General features: G+C 43.2%; 1 protein-coding gene across 4 annotated transcripts in view; it reads right to left on the bottom strand.

Annotated features, from left to right (window-relative positions):
• Positions 1-5,516: 5,516 nt before the first annotated feature.
• Positions 5,517-26,089, bottom strand: part of RAP1GDS1 (Rap1 GTPase-GDP dissociation stimulator 1) — a 109,938-nt gene continuing 89,365 nt past the window's right edge. For all 4 annotated transcript variants that reach the window (XM_066632848.1, XM_066632850.1, XM_066632849.1 and 1 more), the window contains 8 exons: positions 23,560-23,703; positions 20,122-20,253; positions 18,383-18,517; positions 16,031-16,156; positions 13,962-14,101; positions 13,124-13,250; positions 9,864-9,992; positions 5,517-6,253 (listed from right to left, as the gene is read on the bottom strand). In XM_066632848.1, coding sequence (XP_066488945.1) covers positions 6,126-6,253; positions 9,864-9,992; positions 13,124-13,250; positions 13,962-14,101; positions 16,031-16,156; positions 18,383-18,517; positions 20,122-20,253; positions 23,560-23,703 — 1,061 coding nt within the window. In that variant the 3' untranslated portion in view covers positions 5,517-6,125. The remainder of the gene's footprint in view (positions 6,254-9,863; positions 9,993-13,123; positions 13,251-13,961; positions 14,102-16,030; positions 16,157-18,382; positions 18,518-20,121; positions 20,254-23,559; positions 23,704-26,089) is intronic.

Genomic DNA, 26,089 nt, shown 5'->3' with positions numbered 1-26,089 from the left:
ATGTAAACCAGCTGTAGCATGGGCAGCTATGTGCTGCTTTGCAGTGTGTCAGACATTCATTTTCATCTTAAATGCTTGTTGCTACTTTGCTTTTTTATCCCCTTTTAAAGGCTACTGAAGTTCAGAGAAGGTTTGGAGTCTAGAGGGCAGTGGCATAGATGGCAGGGGTTACAAAGCACTAAGTTTTGTAGGGAGCTTCACCACGGTGTTCAAGCGGCCCCTCCCCTTTGGTGCCATTACGGGCACTAGAGCAAAACAGAAGCCTAGAATAGCTCTGAAGGGGAGGGGGAAGGGCCACTTACATGCCACAGTGAGGCTTCCTGCAAAACTTAGTGCTTTGCACCCCTTGTAGCTATACCACTGCTAGAGGGAGAGTAGGGTTTTGAGACATATATGAAGGAGAGAAGATGAATTTTGGGACCTGAAATCACCAAAACCATACTTTTTTTTAAATACCTGAATCCTCAAATATGATTTTTTTTAGATCTTCTAAAGCCAGATCTGTGTATCAAATACAGGCCCAAACACAGTATTTCCAGCCGCCATCGCCACCCCTTCTCTACTCAGGTCTTTTTTGCCGTTTGCATTGTGTCCAAAGAAATCCTACTACAGAGATGCAATTATGCACATCTTGCTTTCTAGAAGGTATGGGAACTTTCTTGTGCAATGACTGATCAAGGCATCCAGTTTAACGAACCACAGATGAATTTTGGTTTGGGAACCTGACTGCCTCTTAACTTACCGTGGAGCTCTTAGTCACAAATTCTGTATTTGCTAGGTTTGTGTGTTCATAGAGCACCAGAAGAGCCTGGGTCCCAAAGTTACCTTCCAATTCTTACAAACTTGAAGTTGAAGTTCATGTTGCGCTCACCGCTAGGTGTTGCTTTTTGGACCAGTGAATTAATTGGGGCAGAGGAATTTAGAGATCTGTAGAGTTTTGTTGTTGGTTAAACTATTTTTGCTTACCTGATTGTAACATCTGGAAGAAAAAGTTCTCTGTGTTTTGTGGTGTGGTTCTTTGTTCAAGTTTCCTAGCTCCAGTTCTAGCCTTTCTGGTTTGAAGTTGTGGAAATCTTTTCTTTGATTCTCCCGTCTCTGAGTGAAGTCCGTCCGTTTGATCTTTTTGTGAGATGCTTAATTTGTTGCGAAATCAATGCCTTGGAACCTGACATTAGTAGATTCCATCTGGCATGTAAATAATCTTTTTGAAATGTAAATAGTAGCATGCAAATGAACCGATCTCTGCACAGGATTGTGATTAATCATAAATGTGTATTTATACAGAGAAGGGTGTATGAGACTTGTATGCCTGGCCATGTTTAGAATGTAAAAGCTTTATGTAGCCATTGGTGTGAGCCTGGAACCCTTTAATAGCCTGCCATCTAGTGTATACCTGGCAAAAATGCAGCTTAGCAAAATAGGCAAGAGAGCTGCCTACATTTTTATTGCCAGGAGCTGGTTTGAACTCCTGCAACCTGCTCTGTGCAGTGATCATTGTCAACTGAAATACGAATGCTTTATCTACTAGTTCTACTTAGGACTAGTTCTGTCCTAAGAATGAATCTCTATCTTCACAGATCAGTTGCCCAAAAGAGTGAAAAATTTATTGGACGAGGAAACCGAGCCTCCTCGTTTTTGAATGCATACCTGCTGATGACCGTGATGCAAAATAATTCAGCAAATATATGGATGGGGCCTGCTGTTCCATCACAATCACCCTGCTGTCTGTTCCTCCCAAGCACCACCCAAGAGTGATGTTCAGGGCTGTTCTTTCATTCCTGGGCTATAACACTATGCTAGATGCCTAGGAGAGCTTTCCTTTCCTAGGAGAGTTGCCACCACTTTTTTCTTATCCTTGCACCTGTTAACTCTTCTGCTTGCAATTCAGAAATTAAACTAGCCATGCTTTCATGAAAGCTGTAGAAGTCTATGCACCTTGCATTGACCTGACTGTATGGGTGTCCTTCCGTTGTTGAGACAGGCATGGACTAGACGGCAGATTGTGCTGCCAGCATGCATGCATTCCTTGAAGGAAACCTACTTAATTCTGTAATGGTTCTGAATTTTTTGTGTTCAGTGTGTGCATCCTGCCTTGAACACCAGCTGTTAGGCTTTGAACAGCTGGAGAAACTTCATTCTTGATGCTTTCTAGCAGTTGAATTCTCAGTCTTACTTATAGACAATGTGGTTAGAATATGTACTTACATTAAAGTATTTTCCCACTTCAGGATATGTCAATACACAGCTCCTGAATATACATTTTTTCTGGTCAGGTCTGGACATAACCACTCAATGGAGGAAAATGTGATTGATTCAGAGGATAGAGGTGGAAGGTGTTACACGAGTGATGTGTAGATAGAGACAATGCTTCCTCCAGGCCTCTGTCCAGCTCTTTCCTAAGCTTTGCATCTTGTTTTCCAATTTTAAGTCATCTTTATGTGATGCTCCACAGGACTTGTTCCAAAAACATATTCCTGGAGAAAAGCTCAACTTTGAATCTAGTCCTTAGGGTAAAGGAGCCTTGACTTTCTTAGGACAAGATAAGAAGAAATGAGAAATTAGGGGAAGTATTAGTGATAAGTCTGGAAATAGCACCCCCTTTCCCCTTTCAATGGGTATTGTGTTTATCTTGGAAACAGGTGCTTCCTCTTCTGATTCTTGTTTATCAACATCTGTTGTAGGCCATCTAGGGGTTTATGGATCCATTTCCTGTTCCCTCTCAATGTGTCTCAGATCCATTTCAAAGAGTCATCCCAGCTGAAGCTCTGGTTCTCAGGAGGGATGAGTAGGCAGACATCCCTCATGACACATGGATATCAATGGGCACATGAGGCAGAACTGCATTATCTTCTTCCCTTTTTTCAACCATGTTAAACCCTCATGTGGCAAATTATGTTAGGAATATGGCAGAGGGAGGGGAAATACACTTGAGCATTTTCAGCATGACAGCACGTTCTTCAGTACAGGGAAGCATTGAGTCAAGCAGCATGCTTGGCTTCTGGCTCTTCTCATTTGCAAATCTCACGGAAAGAGAAGCAATGCACTCTACACATTATTGGATAACCAAGAATGGCCTTACCGGTGTGACATCATTGAGATTTGTCTTAAGTTGGTGCAGTACACTGAGGGGGAAGCACTAGAGAGGGGCAAACTGTGTGCGCAAGTGTGTTCTTGGTAAAGGTTAAGCGCCTCAAAGCTAAGGAACAGTCATACTGAACCACTGTAGATGCTCCTTACAGTATGAATGATGACAAAATAAGCTATGCTGTACCTGTAAAGTGTTTGACTGCATAGTATGTGCCTAGCAAGGATGAGCCTGAAACCAATGTGTTCTGTTCACACTCAGACTTTGAAGATGAATGGGAATGGGAATCTATGATTTTGCCTGGTTCTAATACACAAATCCTAACTTTCTTCCAAGTGACTCTTCCCTACATTGTTGCACATCACAATGAAGGGCACTCACTGTATTTACCATTTTGCTGTGTTTCTTTTTATATGAATGTATTCTCCTGTGTTGAGAGAGTCTTGTAAGTTGCAAAATTGATTGTAAAAGCCAATTACACTTACTGATGGAAAGTATTGTTATAACAGAACTGCATGCCAGTACAGTTTGACTGAGATTGTGTCGTCTCTTTGCCAGTTAGTCACTCCTCAGTCCAAAAGTGGATATATTTTGCTTATTTGTCATCTTTTATATTAGAATTTGGTATACTGTAGCCCATGCAGATTTCAGTGGATGTGACTGGACCTATACATAGAAGTTAACACAAACTTCTTGGTGTTTTAAGGTATTGGAAGTGGTTGTTCATTGTGCCCTTTGTATTTTTTTTTTTAATAGATGCAATTTTTAGGAATGTTTTAATACATTTATGATGGACTATATAGTTTTACTAGTTGTGCAGTATTCTGTATTTACTTGAAGTAAATCATTTTATATCAATTTGTTAGTATAATTACAGTTTTATAAATAAAATTGAGTGACATTTGGGTCTACTTGGCTACTCCCCTTCACACTCAAATGTACAAAAATGTTACAGTCTAATAAAACTAAACCAGTTCTAATACAGTCTAATAAAACTAAACAGCAGGATCAGGTAAGGAAACATCTCCACCAATTAAAGGATGTAGAATCTTGCCCTTGCTGATTTGGACTATGATTCAGGTTGGGAGTGAAGAAAAGCCACAGAATGGACTATCAGAGGGCTACCACATTCAAAGCTTGCTTGTGGATTTCTTATAGGCATCTTACAATGGCAGAAGAAAGATGCTGGAGTGGGTGGAACTTGAGCCTGATCTAGTAGGACTCAAGTGATGTGTGCAGAATTTAGGTTTCTGAGTATCTTTGCACAAATATTCTTGAACACATGGCAGGGGGCTGGGGGAGGTACTTAGAGGTCAGCTGGTTTTAACAAGTTTGCCAATGAAGGAGTTTCAATGCCCTATATGATTTGCTTGCACCTTGTCATGATGCCTGTTAGATCAAGAAGAATGCTTAATTCGAATATTGTATACAGGTTACAGAATCCAGCTATTCTGGTCGCAGAGTTCTTTCTTCAGTGATTGCACACCTGGCTCTAGGTTTGTTGGATCTTAGAAGATAAGAATTCTCATGTCCGTCTATCCATAGATCCTTGTATCTGTACTCCTTTACCCAAAATGACATCATTCTACCTTGCTGCATGACCTAGTTTGTTTCCTTTCCACAAGGTCTCCCAACTCCAATTAAGTTTAAATTTACATGTCGGGAGAGAGTCTTCACTTCTTGAATCTCAGTTGCTCATTCCAAAATAGGAAACAATGCCAAGGACACACTTGAGAGCTCCCTTATTACCCTCTGCAAAAAGTCTAAATTATTACAGAGGAAAGGAGGGTTATCTCACAGGATTGCTGGCTGTGAGAGAGACTAGGTTGCACAAAGTGTCTGAAACTGACATTGTGTCATTGTTAATGCAAATTTGAATGTGCAAGTAGTACAGTCCTCTCAGGGGCTTCAACCACCTTATAGAGTAGTTGGAGAACAGTGATGTTACAGTGTTGAGATGAGACATGCAGTCAAACAAGCAGTCCCCAAAGTGTATTCATGGTATGCAGTCCTGCAGGCTGCATGCAGTCTTGTCAATTAAGACTGTACCACCTGAGTTGCAGTTCATCCTAAACCTTTTTTAGGATATGCACCACTCAGTGCACTTGTATGTCTCAGGGGCCAAACCTATCTAACTTTCCAGCACCAATGCAGCTCTAAGATGAAGGAACAAACTTTCACTTCACTGTGTGCAGGATGCAGCACACACCCCATTTGCACAGCTGCATAAGTGCTGGAAATTTGGCACCCTTATTATAACTTAGCATTCTCTGGGGCATTTGGTGGGCCACTGTGAGATACAGGAAGTTGGACTAGATGGGCCTTTGGCCTGATCCAGTGGGGTTCTTCTTCTTCTCCATTTGCTTAGCATTTAAGACCGAGAAGTATCTGGACTCCTCTCCAGATAAATGGTGAGGCAGACAACAAAGCATAGGGTAAACTGTGAGCACTGGAGCTTTTATTTGTTACCTCTAGGTACCACGGGGTTGACATTAATAGGCAAGACCAGTGAATGAGCAGCAAGACCTCCTCTTTCAACCTCCCCTTTTGTTTCTAAAGCACCAGAGTGGAGCTTTTTTCTCCCTTCCCTGAAACCGCACCTCAAGGCAGTCCAGTGTGGCCTTGCTGCCTCCTGTTTTTGTCCCTAAGTTAGCAGCACACTGTTACAGAGTTAGGGTATGAGGGGAGGAGTAACCAATGTAGTACCACTTTTACATTATAATAGGAACTCAACATGCACATTCTACTATGTGGCCCAAGCAACAAGAATACAAGTAGAACGATAAAGGCTGGAGCCTGTGTTTGTCTGTCTTTCTGTCTGTGAGTGAGTGAGAGACGTAGGATCATGTTACGACAATCGGCTATGGGTGTGCTTTAGAAATCTTATTTGGACAGGTACCTACAGCAGTTCAATTCGTGTGTGTGTGTGTTGGGGTTTAATGTTACATGCATGCACGAGTGACACAGTGGGAGCAGCAGCAGGACAGAGGACAAAAGGTGAAATCCGTGACTAGATGCTGTGTGGCATGGGCACCCTTCCTCAGCTTTCCACGGCGAGTCTCTGCTCTGTGAGGGAAGCCTGCTGGGCAACCGTTTTGTTCTCATGGCTGCGGAGTTTCGATACGACATCGAGGAAGGCCAGGCTCTGCACTTCCTTGTGAAGGAGTTCTGTCAAACAGAAGCAAAACTGTTACTTTTCTGCTGGGCCCAGCTGTTCTTTTGTCTGGATTTCCCAGGGAAGCTGACATGAATGGAGCCTCATCAACACACAATTCAGCCAGCTGAAATGCAGTGGAAGTCATCTTCAAGTTTCCTAAGTTGTTCACACAACAAATTTCTCAACTTATCTGTACAGTAATTGCCTCTCTAGCCAATCCCAGCATTGCACAAAGAGCTGGTGCTACTTTCCAGCTTTTCATTGTCAAGACACCTCCCTCCCCAATCCCACCCCATGATGTTTTTCCCTTGCTGAAATTTTCATGGGCTAAAAGGCCTTTAATGCTCCAAATAAGAAATGCCTATTTGCAGAAAAAAAAAAAAGCAAGCTCTACAGGTACCTAAAGGGGTTGTGGTAGATGTTTGTTCTTTTTGTGCTAGCAAATACTAATCAGTACCTAATTCCTTCACCTAAACACACAGTCTTAAGGGCCAAATCTTATCCAACTTTCCAGTGCCAATGCAGACTTGCCAATGGGGGATGTGCTGCATTCTGGGGGGGAGGGGGCAGTCATGGAGGCTTCTTCAAGGTAATGGAACATTTGTTCCCTTACCTCAGGGCTGCACTGTGCCTGCATCAGCACTGTAAAGTTGGATAGCATTGGGCCCTTAGTGTCTATAGAAAGAAGCAGTGAAAGGGTAGCTGAAGATTTTTGTCCTCCACATAGTCAGTACCACACCTACGACATAACTGGTGATAATAAAGACTTAGTCCAGCCACTCACCTACATGTATCTGCTTATTAAATTGTGCCATTTTTGGCTGAATGCTTTCTATGGCCCTTAAATAGTGCCTTGAAATAACCTAACAGTGCAGCATCTGGTTCTTTGTTTGCTGTATTAATACAGTATATTAATACAGTATTGGGAAAAAATCCCGTGCACTGAGTTAGGCCAAAGCTTCTATATTGTTATTGTTCACACAACTCTTAATTAAGAGAGAGAGAGAGAGAGAGTTGTGAGACTAGCATCAGCTACATTGCATCAACAATGGAAAGCAGGAAGGGGAAAAATAATGCAAATATACTGTGCTCAAATGTTTGTCTTTCCAGTACATCTTGAATTCAGCTAACACAGCTAGAAGCTGCATAAATTAGTCTCCATGGTTTAGAGGCAATGAAAAGCTGCCTTAGGCACTGTCGGTAGGATGATACTGTGTAGAAGGAAACTGTAGGTAAACAACCTTATTCTGCAGGGAATTTTGTAGGCAATGGTAATGGCACACAAAACTGCAAGGTGCTCACTAACCAACAGAGCTGTTTTTAATCAGCTCTACTGCCGACAGAGCCTCTTTTCCATGCAGCAGACTGTGGCCCTTGTTTTCCTGCCAGCTTCCCTCCAAACCTGCTTCCAATCATCCTGTACATTTGAACTCCCCCCTGTGTAAACATGAAGAGTGGAAGTTAGGACGAAAGACCTTTTTATCTCCTGCCCAATTTAATGGAAAGTGCCTTTCACATCTAGGCTATTCTGTAGCGTGAAGCACATGCTTCCTCCTGCCAGGATAGCTTGATATCTACAGCAGGTGCTACTTTCAGGGTATTAATAGGTTCCAGTAGCAAACCAGTGCTGCTCAGCTGCCTCCAAGTCTTGGGCCTTTCATTTTATTCTCTTGTTTTGATGCACAGTAGTGATGTTGATGGTGATGAATGCTCTGCTTTCCCTTCATTCTTTTATGCTATGTACACATTTACATTTCCTATTATCCTCCTTCAACATAAGGACTCTGTTGGAACAGGAAAGCTCTCTAATTCACAGCAGCAAAGGCAGTGACAGCAGCACCCTCTACAGAAGAATCCTTTGTCAGCAATGTAGATTGTGATCACAATAGCAAAATAGCCCAGGCACCTACCCAGACAGACTTTGGGGGAGGAGATGCATTGCAACAAAACAAAACAATTTCAAAATTTAACACGATTTGACATAAATTTAACAATTTAATCTTCAAACAGTAGCAAAGGTTATAAACAGTAATTTTTGCATTTGTCAAATAAAAGGTTGCAGCATGTGGAGCCAATACTATTTTTCACTTCATAGGCGGCTTAAGGAGTCCATATATGCTGACCTGCTCACAGAAACATTCATGGATTCCACACTTTTGCTGCAAAACTCTGGCTGCCAAAAGAAGGGGAGAATTGCTTCTCCCCTAATTTGAAAGGAGCAGTTTCTAGTTGTCAAAAACTAGAAGAAATCGAAGAAAGCACATGTGAGGCAAAACCATGCCCATTTTTGTAACTGTCTCTTAGCTTTTGGGATTTTTTCTTTTTTAAAAATCTGGTTCCAATAGTCAGACGATGAGTTGGCAGGTCTGTTTCTATACAGCATTTAACTAATTTGTTAAGTGCTGCACTATCAGAGAGCAAGCAACAGCTAAATTAATGGAAAATTGTTATTCAAAGCTGTTCTCCAGCAGCAGCAGTTCTCCAGTTGGTTCCAATGCCCTCATTTTTTTTTAAAATGTCTGAAGGCTATTAATTGTTTTTTGTTTTTTTGAGCATATGGATCTAGGCCTCTTCTGGAAACAGGATATTGTCTGGATAGGTGTCAGTCTAACTAAATGCGCCGTTTTTATGTTTTCGTTTTGTAATGACTGCAGCAGATATGAGATGAGAAAACTGAACTGGAAAGAGTTACATAGCTAAGCCAGTTCTCATCCTACAGTGGCATACAGTCAGGTCCACACTTGTGCAAGTGATAGCTTTACATGAAGAAGCTTTTGAAAAACCACTATCTCCTGCCTTGTTCAATCCACCTCCTCATTCTCCTACACGTGGAGACCAGGCCCAGGTCCTTTTGCTTTCAGTAGTTCCAACTTTAGTAGGATTGGAGCTGACACATGACTGACAGCCCAATCCTGCACTACCATGGTGCCAAAATGGCTACCATGACATCCAACGCGCTCTGGGCAGCACGCAGCGGCTCCTTGGGGAAATGGGATGTAGGGTTCGTAGGGATGGGAAATGGGATGTAGTCCCGCAATGGGGCTACTCAATTCTGCGGTGGCTCTTGAGCCAGCACAGAATCAAGGAGTCCCGTGTTGGAACTCAGCTCTGCCAGTTCCGCTCCCCTCTCGTGCCACTCCCTCCCCGTTACGTCTCCTCCCCGCCCTCTCCCTGCCCTCCACTCCCCTACTCTGCGCCGGAATGCTTCCTCCCTGCCTCCCACCTGTCCCCACTCTTTGTGCCCAATGGTCTCATGGTAAGGTTTGCAAACATGCCTTGCAGCATGTTTGCGATAGTATGTGCCAGTGCTAAGCCAGCATGCACAGTGTTGAATTGGGCCCTTAAGTACTTCATCTGAAAAACTGTAAGGGCCCTATCTCAGGATTTTGCTAGCCAGTGGTCCCAGGTTCAGTCCCCAGCAACTCAAGGAAGGTCCAGGAAAGAGCTATTGGAAATCAGTGTAGAAAAAGCCAAAGTAGACTTAACATGATTCCCACATTATGAGAAGGCAAATCCTTGTTCTCAGGCTCATGGTCCTGTTCTACAAAATGTAATGGGGCAATTGCCCCTCCCCATGGTTTTTTGGAGGCTTGGATAAAGTTGAGTAATGGAAGGACTTACCTGACCCCATCAGCGCACAGATCAGCACCATGGAATTGTACTTTATTTCTGGTGCACTCCTCTCATCTGATAACAGTCTGTGTAAAATCTGCACTAACTGAGCACTTTCAAGATCCTTCTCTGCAGTGGCTGTGAATCCAAAGAAAACAAAGTTGTTAAATTTTATTTATCTATCTGTTCCCCACCTTTCTCCCAGTAAGGGCAATTGAGGCAGCTTACATGATATAAAAACAACAATGAAGAACATAAGAAGAGCCCTGCTGGATCCATCTAGTCCAGCTTCCTGTGTCTCATAGTGGCCCACCAAATGCTTCAGGGCAGTGTTTCTCAAACTGTGGGTCGGGACCTACTAGGTGGGTCGCGAGCTGATTTCAGGTGGATCCCCATTCATTTCAATATTTTATTTTTAATAGACTTGATGCTCCCATGGTATGTGACTGCATTTGGGGAAATGTTACAGACCTGTACTTTGAACAAGCTACTATGTATATTCTTTTAACAATGATAGTAAATGGAACTTACTCCTGGGTAAGTGTGGGTAGGATTGCAGCCTAGGATTGTTAAGAATTTTCCTGCTTGATGATGTCACTTCTAGTCATAACATCACTTCTGATGGGTCCTGACAGATTATCATTCTAAAAAGTGGGTCCCGGTGCTAAATGTGTGAGAACCACTGCTTCAGGGAGCACAAAAGATAGTAAGACACTGTCATGTCAAGACACTCATTTTTTTTACAAAAAAAAAAAAAAAAGGACAGTAAGACACAACCTGCATCCTGGTGCCCTCTTCTGCATCTGGCATTCTGAGGTACGCAATGTCTAAAATCAAGAACTTGCACAAACCTATCATGACTTGTAACCCATGATGGATTTTTCCTCCAGAAATTTGTACAATCCCTTCTTAAAAGGCATCTAGGCAAGATGTCATCACCACTTCCTGTGGCAAGGAGTTCCACAGACTAATTACACGCTGGGTAAAGAAATATTTTCTTTTGTCTGTCCTAACTCTCCCAACATGCAATTTTAGTGGATGTCCCCTGGTTCTGGTGTTATGTGAGAGGGAAAAGAGCATCTCTTTATCTACTCTATCCATCCCCTGCATAATTTTGTATGTCTCAATCATGTCCCCCCTCAGCACCTCTTTTCTAGACTGAAGACAGCGCAATCCTAACTTGCGCTGGGATAGGAAGGCCAGCAGGCCTGTGCTGTATCCAGCGCACGTTTTGGGCTGCTTGTGGGTCAGCCCAAGGCAAGGGAAGGCTTTTCTCCTTAGTATGGGTAGAACCACAGCAGCACCAATGGGGCTACTTGAATCTGCGCCATCGGACTGCCCAGGAACAAGGCTAGGATCTGGCATACACATCTGGCTCTTCACCCTCCCCCCAGGAACGCCCACTGCTCATCCTCCCCCCAACCCTAAATGCCTCCCTCCCACCTCCTCCCTGCACTCTTCATGCTCTGCCCCGGCCCCTAGCTGGCTGAGCTTGGTTGATGCAACTGTACCAGGCTCTGGGGCTCACGTCAGTGCCAGGAGGTTGTTCCTCCAAGTGCTTTATGGCACTTCTGTGACATTCTTCAGCTGGCGCAAGGGACTTGCGCCAGCCGAAAGGGTGCTCTGGATTGCGCCCTAAAAAAAGACTTAAAAAAAAAACAAAATCTCAATGGATCACATAAAATACTCGTAGTTAAAAACTGCATTTTGATTAAAATGCTGGTTCATCATGTCAGTTATCGAACACCATCCTGAATAAAAAGGTCTTAAAGCCCAGCCAAAAGGCTTCCAGGGAGACAGCCGTTCTTAATTCCAAGGGAATTCCACGATTAGGGTGCCACCACTAAGAAGACTCTGTTTCTCGCTGCCATCCCCCTCCCTTCCATCAATGGTGGCATGGTTAAAAGAGCTCCCTCCAATGACCACAGAGGATGGGTCAGAATGTATGGAAGGAGGTAGTCCCTCACATACCCTGGTCCTGAGCTGTAAAGGGTTTTAAAAGTCAAACCCAGCACCTTGAATTGTGCCCATAATTGAATTGGGCCACTGCAGTGAAGTAGGCACTTATGGGGATTAAGGTTCATTTTAACCTGCTTGTAAACTACTGGGGTGGGGGAAGTGCATGAATAAGCCCACTTCCACAGATCTAATGTATTCTCTGAAAGCATTTGTTGATTTTGATTGTTGGATACGTTTTTGTCCAACTGAGACAATCCTTAAAAAATAAAAGAAAAAGGCAACTGAACTGAATATAGAGGGTTAGCACTGAGTGAGGGATGCTGCTGGTCGAAGTCAAGGGTCATTGATCACAGATTTGTGCATGCAACACAGTGATGGCCAGCAGCTTTCACAGTACTTAGTCACCTACAGGTGGGCAGAAGGAAGAGCAGGTCTTCCCATGCCCCCCAAATAGGCAACCAGCTGTCAACCGTGCTGACCATCGTTTAGGGAACACCTGCACTGATCTGACCAAGCAACAGTGTGCACAAGCACAGTTGCTAGATGCAGGCTCTTCTGCCTTGTGAAGCACCCTCTAGCATTCACAGATTGCATCCAATGAGGAGATCAGTGCAGAACGGACGCCCAACCACCCTGCCCTGGATCAGGATGAATGCAGCTGATATTTGTCTGCAAGCTATTAAAACTCCTCTAAGGCATGCTTCAAGAACTGCCAGATATTGAGGCCAAGAAGTACTACACTAACTACTGCACTTTCCATCCACAACCCATTTAATCTAATGTTTGTCAGGTTTATCAGGTTATAAGGAATTTAGCCACTTGGGTGTACATACAAACCAAAGCAGAAACTTGTGTTATTCATGTGTGCTTGACTCCATCTCTACCTATTATTTCTCCTGGGGGGTGGCAGAGAGAGACCCTGGGGGGAAGGTTGATTTGGAATGGGGCATCAGTGAGTGGAGTTAAATGTCCCTTCCTGCAACTGATCCTTTCTTAAGCTGTGTTTCTTTTCTTTTTAGAATTCAAAAACCCATCTGGCTTCCAACACATGTTCACATCTAATGGGCAATTATCCCCTTTGTTACCAAGCAAATGGTGGCAACCTTGACCTATCACGAAGGATTTTGCCACATCATACAATCACTTTCCGTCCCTGCATGCCTAGTCACACCAATCCCAGCTGTGCATCTGTGCTTATGTAAGTGTCCGCCTTTGCCAAGCACTCATGCCTAGTTCACCATTCAACATCCTGAGCTCCCTTCCTAAACAGAGACTTAAAATAAAGAATCAGGAGCCATTAGGATACTCACCTAATTCTAAAGCTGCTATTAGTGCCAGGGCCACAAGAGCTTCATTCTGCATTATTACATGTTCGCTAGTTGCCATGGTAACTAAGTGCTTAATGCCACCACTCTGAACAATGGTCCTAATTACATCCTTTAAAAAAAAAAAAGTAGAGTATCAAAAGGAATGAAGAGAGACTGCAATATGCTACAGATAAAATGGCGCAATTCACAAACATACAGTATATTGACATGAAAGCAGAGAATAAACTGCTTATAACTTTGACGTCCTATCAAAACATGTTGGACAATTGGGCTTTTACTCACTCACATATGAAGTTGTCTTTGAGTGCGGCAGACCTACTGAGCCATTCAGACCCAGAGCTGTCTAATCTGCCAGGCAATAGCTCTCCCAGGGCTCAGGCAGGGGTCTTTCCCAGCCCTGCTGCTTGAATACCTTTTAAATTGGTGATATCTACTTTGTTTCAACAATAAGTGCACCAGGTCTGTGGGTCGGCACATGTACCAGTCCCTGGGTCCACCTGCAGCATCGCTTCTCCTTCCCCTCTGAAGGAGAGTCTGAAAGAGGAGTGTCTGGAAAGGAGAGTCTGAGACTATCACCGACTGCCAGAAAAGACTGTCACATGTGCAGCTGCATCTCTCTGTTGCTGTCTCTCTTTTGCACATACACACAAAGTGAGTGAGTGACAGTATAACCTGGATCAAGAAAGTCCCTGACTCTTGCTTAACTAGGATAGGAAAATGTGAACCATCTCCCTCGGCATCTGGCTTAGCTCCCTACCTGTATAATGGAAAGAACAGTAACCTACCTCACAGGAGTGATGTTCCTTGGCAAGCAACTTACTTTTGATTTGCTGTGTCGTATAAGAGCAGAGAGTAGTCTGTTGGACTCTCCCATCACGCCAGCGTGATCCTTGGCTTCACACCATTCCACCAGCCTTTCAACTAGCTTGACGTTCTTCCCCAGCTGTTCAGCGGCTTCTGCTACAAATGGAAAAATACATATGAATTTCAAACACACCACAGTTTTTTGCTTAAGAGATACTGATGTTTAGAAGCTCTCAGCAGGAAGATTCTCTTAGCTATATTGTGTCTCCTTACCAAAAAAAGAATTTAGGTAAAATATACAAAAGAAAAAGTTTTGAAATAAGAAAAAAATTTGATCTGAATTTTTTTAAAAAATGAAGAATTTGATTCAATTTCTGTTAAATTCTTGAAATGCAGACTTTAAAATTATGATAGTTGACAAACATGCATTTGGGCTTCTTTTGTATGTAACACAGGTGCTGGTGTGTGTCTCTTTCAAACCTGGACTTCCACCAGTCAGTCACACCTAACCTTCTATGCTTCATGCCCTTCAACAAGTCAGGAAGATTGAAACCGTGGAAGTCTTGCAAGACTGAGCACTGGCAGTTGACCTTTGGTCTGGAACTGGTCAGCTTTAATTCATACATCTGGTCCTAGAAATCTCTGTGTCAGCCTGGCAGTCATAGCAATTCATCTCAATGAGTAGTTATGCTAATATAACACTACCTACCTCATTTACTCCAAACACCAGTCTGGTTTCAATCAAGCCTTCTTCCTCTGGCCTTCTGATTTCATTTGCCTGTTCTGGTACCTTGGCTCAACCCCATTTTCTGCCACTGGTTCTCACCATCCTTGTCCATATTGGATCACCCCAACTGCAGCTTGTCTTAGAGCTTAGCCAGGGCCTAAAAATACTGCTAGCCAGGGCCTAACAATAACACAGTCCAAGACACATTTTGCTGTTTTAAAAGTTAAACTATTCCTGGGTATATTTGGGGCGCTGATTCCAAAAATGGCATCAGTTTTGCCCTATCACCTCTAGCTTCAGAGATATGATGAAGTCAGAGATACAGCTATGCTGTATCTTCGAAAGTAGACAATAGGACTAAAACTGATGACTTTTTTGGAATCAGTGTCCCAAACTCATAAAAACACCATAAATTTTGAAAAATGTTTTTGTGACCCTCAAATATGCAGGCCTCTGTAACTGCTTTCCTGACCTGTCTCAAATCCTATAGTATTTTTTAGAATTCTGTTTATAAAATGTACCTCTGTAGCCTTGAAGCCTTGAAGACTCTGAAGCCTTGAAGCCTTGAATAACTTATTTAAAAAATGAAAATTGAACTCTCAGAATACCAACAAGCAAAAATCTGAAGTAAAATCTGAGTTACATGCACTGCGCAGGTTCTATACAGAAGCTCAATCCTGCTTGAAAGCCTTCCATGATTCACCATTGTTTAATGGACATAATTTGCAATTATGTGTATAATTAAAGATTTTCCCCCCTCAATTTTAGGTTACAGAAAGACCTCCGTAAAAACAGCTGAACAATCACAGATTTAGATAATTTTCTATGCCACTTTTGTCATCTGCCTTCTTTATTTGCAGTTTATCACTGCGTCATGGCTTCAAGCCATGTTAAAAAAAAGAAGTAGCAGTATCTTCATTAAAGTATTTAAGAGAGAAGAAAGGTTTCAAGGAATGAAAACAGTGCACACCTGAAATCTGAAGTCGAAATACACACATGTATGTTAATCACAAGTCATTACTGAGATACATCGCACTATTTCAAGTTTGTGTGTGTGTGCGTGTGTATATATATATAGGTGCTCCAGACCAAAGCTCTTAAGCTTCAAACCAGACCAAAGCTCTCACTTCAAACCTCTCCTCCCTCTATTCATGTCGAGTTATTTGGTGGAGGCTGTAATCCTCACCACACTTTCCTGAGAGTAAGCCCCATTGAACAAAGTAGGACTTACTTCTGAGTAGAACTGGTTAGGATTGTCCCTGTATTCTCTGAAAATCCTGTCTTCTGTGAGTTACTAACCAATCAAAGACTTAACAAAAAGACAGTATTGTTTAACACAAAGAGCAGTTTATGTTTACCTTGTGCATCTATTAACATTCTTAACGTCCCCAGCAGCTTGAACTGAACCGGGGGCATCTCGGATCTGAGAAATTTCAGTACTGCTTCTGCCACGCCAGCGGACAGCATCTTTGCCTTATTTACCACTGAGTGAATAAAGAACAGACATTATCTCAAAAGCATCCCAGGAATGATAAACCTCACACTGCATGAACGGGCTTATTTTTAAGGTAGTTCATAAACAGCTTCTTCCAGAAATCTCCACCAAAGGGAAAAAAAAATTGCAATGTCCAGCTTCATGCAGAGTCTAGCTGCATGCATGGGGGAGATACCCAGAGACAGAAATACTGGGTGCTGTTACACCCTTTCCTTCATAATTTTAGGTTGATCTGGTAGCAGCAGTGAAGAGAGACAGCAACAAACCAATATTGCTTACTGGATTTCATGAACCATGCCTATGTATTACATGTTAAGTGAAAGTCTACTTTGTGAAAGTCTACTGGAGAACAAACCCAACAGATTGTTTTTAGTACTAGATAATACTGAATGAAAGACTTGAACTGTGGGCCATTTAAATGCATAGTACAGCAAGTGAGAAAAAAAGCATTAGAAAAAAATGAACACAATGAGCACATGTCTCAGAATTGCTAGTATATGTAAACCACATTATTTTACCATATAAAAATTATGGGTAGCTAATTATGGGCAGTTTTCTATTGCAAACAAAATATTCAAAAGCCACAGTAAGGCAATAATTTTATTACCATCTCTCCTCCAGTTTTAAACTCTCCTGGATAGCTTAATAGTATTATTGATTTGATTTTGTTGTACAGGTGTTAAAGAATTTCCTACTTGATGATGTCACTTCCGGCCATGACACTGCTTCCAGGTTAGTGACATCACTTCTGGTGGGTCGCAATAAATTGTCATTCTAAAAAACGGGTCTCGGTGCTAAATAGTTTGAGAACCACTGTATTAGTGAATACTGAATTGAGCTGTCCAGGAGAGGTTTAAACTTTATTAAAAGCTTCACCTTGTTAAGCTACTTTACTACATGGCAGGAAGGTGATGTTTTTTTAGGCGTCAAAAATATGACATCCTCTGCAGCATTTTTGGTGGCACAGTCCAGAAATCTACCCTCTCCTTCTCTCCACCACATGTACAACCAACGAACTGGTGTGCAATATGAAGCAGCCCCGTGTGCATGAATGATTGTGCATTGTGGACATAGTTAAAATGCACAGAATAGTTCATTTTCACAAAACGGAATGTGTATTATGAAATACTTTGCATACCTAATTGTTATATTAATGACAAACACCACATCTTGCAAACAACTGCCTGTAACACTGCAGGAAGCCTGTGCTTTTTGTTCAGTCTCCCGAGACTTCTCTTGCACCGTGCATGGCAACCACACCTGTTCTGCCCCTGCGAAGCTCTCCACCCCCACGTGTGAAGCAGGAGACAGACTCTGCTCTATAATGCATTTTAATTAAAAGTGAGACATTAACTGGCATTTAGAAAACGGGCTAACAAGATGTTGCTTGTTCTGGCAGAGAATTCCCAGCTCAGAAGCGCATGTTTTTGTTTTTTTTAAGTATTCCCTAAAATGCATTTTTCCCCCAGTGAAGGAAGTTAATTTGCATCCCATCTCAGAAGTTTGATATTTCGAATAAGTGAAGTGAGGTAGGAAATGAAGAAAGTGGGGAAAAAACCCCTCAAACATTTATTTAATGTGTCAAATGTCTTAATAGTTCTTAATCATCTCCATATCTATGCAAATAGCCCTGGAAAGCAAACAGTCTGAACTTTCTTTCAGTTTTGACAGTCTTCAGGACAAATGAAACATTAGAAGTAACACTGCACAAGAGAAAAAGAGTTGAAGGGGCTCTGTAGCTATTATCAACTCATCTAACATAATTCAGTTTACAACAACCCTCTTGGAGGCTCTTGAAATCACAGTTCCATTAACAAAGGGCCGAAATGGCAATGGATCACAGACTGGTGACTGAATTCAATCTAGGATTGCTTTCACATGAGTTGTTTCCTCTGGAACACCTATCCTTTCTTTACTAACTTGTTTTGGACAAGCCAGACAATGCAGTGGGCAGAACGTAGCATTCCAGTGGGTTTCTGGAGGCTAACTGTGTTATCTAAGGAATGTATGGCTCAATTCAAATTGAAACCAAGGGATTTTCAGCCCAATAATTGTGTTTTAATTATTAGGGAACTATGGCTAAGGGAGAGTGATATGCACAAGGCAACATAATTTGGTACAGGAAAGTGCCACCATCTAACACAGACCCCACTTCTCCTGAATTTATACAGAGAACTTTGCTGTAATGGGTTTGGTGTTGTAATAAAATGCTTACCGGGAATAGCAAGATTTCGGAGTGCACTTAGGGCTGCGTGCTGCACAGTGACATTGCCATCCTCCACGTGCCTGTCCAGTAAGTCCATCAGCTTCTGAACAATGCCATTATCTACCATATGGATACAGTTTCCATCTGCATAAGACCAGAGTATCATATGTTTGATATGAATCATCATACAATGCATAAAATACTCCTCTGTGTTAAACATGCAGCTGCCCCACCAACCTGGACTGAGCATTGGTACAATCTGAGCAGCAGCAGCAGTCAAATATTTATAGTAATATTAGGTAATATAATTTACCTGACCTGTAAATCACAGGAATGACAAACCACCTTCCAGGGTGCTTTCCTTGCTCAAGCAATATTGATTTAAGTTTCTAGTCAAACCGAGCCCAACAGATTGTTTGCCTTTTAAAAATACCCTGGGTGAAAATAATCTCCCCATGCCTCTCCCCATGATATGGATAGATATCACAGACCACCAGGAGAACTGTGAGGAGGCCATTCCCCCTTAAGGGGAGTGGCCAAGAGATGACTGCAGTAACAGTACCACAGTGATTGTGCTGCCGCTGTGAACAAAGGGCTTTTAACATACCTGGGGGGGGTAAGCACTGGCCATCTGGAGGGTGCAGGGGACTCACAGCACCCTCTGCAGGCCTCCCTGCTGCTCAGAAAGGTCCTTTCTTTTGATCGCAACTCACTTCCGGCTTGCGATAGCAAACCCAGAAGTAAGTTGCCATTGTAGCAAAGAGACTTTCTGAGCAGTGGGGAGACCTGCAGACCCCTTGCATCCTCCAGATGGCCAATGCTAGACCACGAGGTATGTTTTAAAAGCCTCTTGTTTGCCATGACAGCGCAATCGCTGCGGCGCCATCGCCACTTCCCCTTTGCCCTAGTAAATATTTAGAGCAGGGATGTCGAAACTTTTTGGTAGGAGGGCCACATAATTTCTCTGACACTATGTCAGGGGCCAGGGAAAAAAAAGTAGTAATTCACATTTCAAGTTTGAATAAATTTGAATAAATTTACATAAATGAATATATTAGAGATGGAACTTGTATGAATGAATAAAGGTCTTGCAATTGCTCAAGGCCTATAAAAGGCTTTGTACAAAGCAAGCAAGCCTTTCCTTCACTGCTGCTGCTGCATCACAGATGTGAAATAGCAAGCAGTGGAAGGAGCCCTCATCCCACAGCTCATGCGAAAAGTTGAACAGTTGCCCTCATGCTGAGAGCAGTTGTGTCGGGCCAGTATGGGCTCCAGCAAGTCTCTGGAGGGCCAGAAGCTCATTGGAGACTGGGGGCTACCTGAAGGCCGGATTAGGAGTCCCTGAGATCTGCAAGTGGCCCCTGGGCCTGGGTTTGGGTACCCCTGATTTAGAGAATTCTCAGCGTCAGAGTAGGACTTTAAGAACCACTGTCTTAGAGTACTTTTGAAAAAGCATTTTAGAAGTTTCCAAGGCAAATTGTCTGCCTACTACTGTTCCTTCTCCTTTCCTGCACAGTGAGAGCCTATTTCCTCCCTGATCATATACAATAGTTTGTTGTTGATGTTCAAAAATGTTTCTGTATTTTAAGTTCTAAAAATAAACAAAAAAGCAAGTCTTCCTAGAATTCAGGTGTGATTTCAACCACTTACAATCCCTCATAAAATTTGTTTGTGCATAATTATACGGTCACAGTCCTAGTGCTGTTTAAGTGTATGCTTGAATGGTTAACTTTAAGAATGATTCTTACCATTCCTAGCAAAGTTTGCAATTGCCAAAGCTCCTGCAAGCTGCAGCTGATGGCTATTAGACGGGATCCATAACAACACTCTTTGGAACACACTGCCTTTTCCTCCTTCAAACAGTTTTTGCATTGATTCATCTGAAAGCAAAGAAACAAAGCTCATTCAGTTAATGGAACATATGAACTTATGCAAGTATGAACTTATAGGCGAGTAGTTACTCGCCTATAAGGCAAAAATTTCTTCCCAGAAATGCAGCCTGAATCATTGCCCCGCCTTATCTCCAGGGCAGGAAAGCAGCGAGGGTGGGGGGAGGCAAGTGAGCCTGCCAGGCAGCCCATCGCTATTGTGGGAGAGAGCGAGCGAGAAAGTGATCCTCGTGCAGGCCGGGGCTGCTGCTGAGCATTTGCAGCTGCCTGCAGGTGTGCTCCACGTTCTCTTTCACGCTGTTGCCCAGCTGCAGGAGCTCAATGTGCTGGGCTGGGCTGTGCAGGGCAGGGCAGGGCAGGGGCATCTGCCACCGCAGCCATCAGCAGCCCCCCCTTGCTCAGCACCAGTGCCCACGGAGGTATCGCTGAAGTGGCACCCAAGACAAAGCAGGAGACAATGAGCTGTGTGTGGGAAGCTGGGCAGGGTGGGGGAAGGGGGGGAGAGTTATCTTTTTAAAAAATAGGAGAGAGAGAGAGAGAGAGAGGCACAGCCTGCAAAAGGCTGTACCTTTGTTTCTCAAGCCACTGAAAGGGTTAAGTCCATCTCCTCTTTCCTTCTTGTTTCTGCCCCCTCCCCCCTTATTGAATCCAAACTTTAAACTCTCTGTTGCAAAGCTGAGGCTTCCATAATCATTCACCACTGATGGTTGTACTGGGGGGAAAGAGGAAGAATTAATTTTTATAAAAGGAAAGTGTGCGTGCGTGCGTGCAAGAGAGAGAGAGAGAGAGAGAGAGAGAAGCAATCTTCCTCTGTGTGTGTGTGTATGTGCGCGTGCGCTTTTCACTGAAAGAGTCCTGGAGACCTTGCAAAGATGAAAAACACAGGGAAAGCAGAGAGTAGAATTTAAAGAAGAATTATTCTGCAGCAACAGGTATTTTAGCCAGAGATCTTAGCTGCATGCTAGCAGGAGCTATAACGCACTTGCAACTGCTGCTTATGTGTAAGCTTTGAGGAGAGCATGCTTGCTTATGCAGTATCCCCAGGCATTTATGCAGCAAAGTTTAGCTGCCTCCGAGATCCCATTGAAATGTACTGCACCCATGCAGGAGCCACTGAAACCCTCCTGGGGGAGAAGTAAGGGATTAATTGCCATTCCTGAGTCCCCACCCCCCACTTGGGGTTATGTGTGAATAATCTTATTGGTTTGCTGTATTGTACTTCATACTTTGGCTTTTTACTAGTTGTGTTCTTGCAGCCTTGCTAGTTGTCTGTTGTTTATTATAATATGGATATTTTAAATTAAATTCTTGTATATGTGTTCCTAGAAGCTTCTGATGCTACATTAACCACCGGGGGGGGGGGGGGCGGGGGGATAATCTTATGCTTGAGAAATTATCTCTGAGTATTTTCTTGATCCTTACTAGTAATAATTAAATTTTGAAAGGATCAGGAGAGAGAATAATTCCTTTAGGTGGAATAGGTGCTTTGATGGCTGCTAACTCTTGCCTTATTTCCAGTGGTCTTCCTTCACCTCACCCTCTTTCAATAGTCAAGAGTGGAGATAACTGGACTAAACTAAACAGGATAACTGTGAGGTCAGAGCATGCTGAATTTCATAGCAGGAGACTGATAATGTATTAATGCTTCTTAATAATAGATTTGAATTAATTGTAGAATATATTATTTAATTTTTATTTCATTGTATGGGACGGGTCAAGAATTTATGGGCCCCGGATGCCAAATGACCTTCACATGCCACTGAGTCAGACACCCCCTAAGTTTAACCCCCAACATTTCCGAGGGTCATAGAAAATTCCATGATTTATGGCTCAAAACCTGCCCTCGACTTATCTGGGAGGTTGACTTACACTTGAATGTCTGCGATAAGTCTCAGGCGGGGACGTTTCCCAGCCATGCTGCTGATTCCAGGGATGGAAATCAGGATCCAGTGCATGCAATGCATGTGCTTTAGCAATGAATGATACAAGGGCCAAGACAAAGCTATTCCTTCTGTTATATTCAATGCAGCTTTTACTGCATTCATTGGGCTTATAGTTCACACACACAGGTCTAGAAATGAGACCTGAAGCCTAGGGGCATCACATCGACATCTGTTTGGGAAAATTTATCTAAGAGAAAAGGGGAGAAAGTAGCTTTTGGTCAAACGTTTCATCTGATTTTCACATGTTCTGCTATTCAGGGTTCATACTGCTAGAGGTGCAGACATGATTTCATCTAGTGGTTGCAATGTGATGACTAGTAGATGTGGGCTTGTGAGGTTATTTCATATTAAAAAGAAATCTGATGTGCAAGGAATGGCAAAAGAATTATCTGATTCACTGTAGAGCGAATCCACATATACAGTAGATAATCGCCTATAAGGCGAGAAATTTCTGCCAATAAATCAAGCTTAGATCATCTCCTCACCTTATCTGTGAGGTCAGGGCTGTTCAGGCAAGCCACCACAGAGAGAGAAGCAAGAGGACAATGCAGAGATAATTAGAGAGCTATTAGTCTCCACAGCAAGCCCTCCAGGGCAAGCTGCAGCCAAAGTTAACCTTTTAATCTCCTCCTGAGAAAAAAGGCTAGCCAGGGCTCAAGGCTTTCAGTTAAATCAAGTAAGCCCCATTCTCTTTAGCAGACCCTTCTGCACCTTGTTCCATTTTGAAAATGTTTGGCAGAGATCTGGTTTTTTAAACACCAAGATGTAATCCTCGTTTTCATTTGAAACAAAGTCAAAGGCTATAATTCAGTGCACCTTTACTTAAGAATAACACCCATGGAAAGCAATGGGGTTTACTTCTGAGTAAACAGGGTTGCAACTATGTGTAGCTGCACTTGCTGATGCTCATTCCTTGTTGCTTGTCTCTCCACTGTGAATTGCACACTCCCAGTTATATGTTGTATGCAGAGCCTCTGGCTTAACACACCAGGCACCTTAAAGAAGGATTTGATTAATGGTTCTCCTGGTATGTTGTTTACGGTGCACTTACTCTGATAGTGTTCACAAAAAGTTTGTGAAGACCAGGATTTAAAAGGTTAATTAATAAAAATGTATCTTAGGATCTTTTACTATAAAACATTGGAGACTGTACAGTTCTTAGGTAACAATTACCAGTGGGTTATTTTTCAGAATCTGGCCTTAGGACAAAATTACAGTCAGACACCCCCCTAAGTTTAACACCTGCCCAACTTATCTGAGGGTCATAGAAAATTCCATGATTTTTGGCTCAAAACCCTGTCCTCGGCTTATCTGTGAGACTGACTTATACTCGCGTAACTTCAGTAATACTCACCTCCCAGCAGTAGTAGAACCATAAGATCAGAGGCAGTTTTAAGCTCAGCAACATCATCCTCTTTGTCGCTGTCTACAGTCTTTTGTACTATCTCAAGAAGGCACTCTACAAGGCCTGCTTCGACCAGCTGCAGTTTAATGATATCTGGTAAAGAACAACAAGAACATAACTGGGTCCATGATACTTCTTATTTACCATCAGTCAAAACCAAAGAAATGTATGCAGGGCCAGTCTTAGGAGCTGCAGGGCCCAATTGGAAACACTTTTGCAGAGCCCCCTCTAATTTTGTGGGGACCCCTCTACTAATTTTTTTAGCTCTTAGCTGGAATGGAGCCAGACCAAGAAAAAAAATCTGTTACTTCTATGGATGTAAGTGGATAGGACTCCAGTAACTTTAGTGGTTGTGCAGAATAGGCCTGGGAGGTCAGCTAGAGGGAGGAGGGAATGCGCACCCAGCCTGCAGAGCTCTTCAACTCTTACCCATCACTGCCCCGTCTGAAGCAGCCCACTCTGGAATGAGAGGGGGGGAGAGGATGCTGCGGGGGTGGGGAAAGTGTGAGGCACACACATTGCTGCCAGCATTGCACCAATTTCGGGCCAAGTAGAAGCAGCAGTGGGCAGGAGCTGCTTCCAAAGTGACCCAATTTCAGGCCAAGTGGAAGCAGCAGTTGGCAGAATGGCAGTGCAGGACCCCCACCATGTGCGGGGCCCAACTGGGTGAAATCTTGCCAATTGCCTAAATTGCCTAAAAGCTGGTCCTGAATGCATGGAAAAAATAAGGTACAACAACTTGTATTCAAGGAACTGCATGACTAGTTCTGTACACCCAAGGAAATTTGAACATTTCTTGGGACCCAATCCTACTGGGCCTGCATTAGCCCAGTGCTAGTGCTCAGTGTTGCAAATATGCTGTAAGGCACACCTGTGACACTCTGTCACCAGCACTGGCTCAACAAGAGCCCAGACCTCTGGGCAGGTGCCAGGCAACAGAATGGTAAGTTGGGGCAAAGGGAGGCATTCCAGGGTGGGGGAAGAGTGGGGTAGGGGGCAGGAGAGGGCAGAGATGGTGGCAGGCCCTGCCACCATATCCCCCTCTTGGCCTGGGAGATCCAACACAAGTCTCCTTGAATCTGCGCTGCAGAATAGCGAGCGCAGTTCTGAGGAGACCTATCAGGGCTGCCTGGCCATTACACAGGGTAAGGGAGCGTAAGTGTAACTCATGGGATGCAGTGTAGCCATTTCAGGACTGCTGCAGCCCTGGGTGCTGGGAAGCACAGGATTGGGCTGTTGGATAGCAACCTTTCCATGCCACACCACAAGCCCCTTTTGAGACTGAGAAAAGTTTGCATAGTTGATTGTGATATAGCATGGAGATGTTCCTCACAAAAGGAAGAGGACAACTTTCTACTGTGTATGCCTAAGCTTAGGACCAGTGCCTAACAAACTCTTGGAATGTTTTTGGTCAGCATAGCCAGACCATCCTATACTGTGATACAGCAGCAGTAACTGTGCAAGCCATTCACTGACAGTGACATCATCCTTTAACTTGGGGGTCTCCAAACATTTTGGCCAGAGGGCCGCATGAAATATCTGGTGCAGTGCTGAGGGCCAGAAAATTTTTTAAATATAAAATTTAAATAAATAAATTAGAGATGGAACTTAGATGAATGAATAAATGAATGAATGGGCTCATTCACTCAGCCTCTTCAGCCCTCAGAACACCTTCTAGGTGCAATCAGAGTACAGCTCTGGTCATGTTCAGTCGAGTGGGCTGGAGGCTTTCAGAAGACAAGAGGCTGGACGCGGGCCAGATAGAGGCTCACTGCGGGCCACATCTGGCCCACGGGCCAGGGTTTAGAGACCCCTGCTTTAACTCATGGAAGCCGTTGAGACCTCTTTGTCATCCTGCATGTACTATGAAGGTGGTTAGTCACTGAAGATATTCCCACATACCAGACACAGCTGCAGATTTCAAGTTTCACTGTTACTGCAGCAAGAGACTTAACATGTCTACTCCCGTGAAAATTATACATACTGTATATACATACTTATATTATTATTTATTTATAGTATTTATATCCTGCCTTTCTCCCACACCAAAGGGGACTCACGGTGCTAACAATGAAATTAATACATAAAATCAGTATAATATTAAAAGCAATTAAAACACCCAGGATCATGACAATTAAAAATCATTAAAAAGCACCAGTCCTCAGTGTCAATTAAAAGCCTTCATAAATAAGAAGGTCTTGAGGCCCTGCTGTAAAGTCTCCAGAGAGGGAGCTGTTCTTAATTCAGTGGGAAGGCAATTCCATAAATGGGGCATCAACACTGAGAAGGTCCTATTCCTAGCTGCCTCGCGTCTACTGGTGGCAGTACAGTCAGAAGGGCCCCTCAGATGACCTGAGAGGATGGGTAGGATTATATGGATGAAGGTGTTCCCTCAGATATCCTGGTTTAAACCATATATGGCTTAAAAAGTCAAAACCAGCACTTTGAATTCAGCCCTGAAACAAACCAGCAGCCACTG

The sequence above is a fragment of the Tiliqua scincoides genome, chromosome 6 (assembly GCF_035046505.1).
Source record: "Tiliqua scincoides isolate rTilSci1 chromosome 6, rTilSci1.hap2, whole genome shotgun sequence".
NCBI classification, from domain to species: domain Eukaryota; kingdom Metazoa; phylum Chordata; class Lepidosauria; order Squamata; family Scincidae; genus Tiliqua; species Tiliqua scincoides.
Note: the sequence above shows the minus strand (reverse complement) of the source record. Positions and strands in the feature narration are given on the sequence as shown.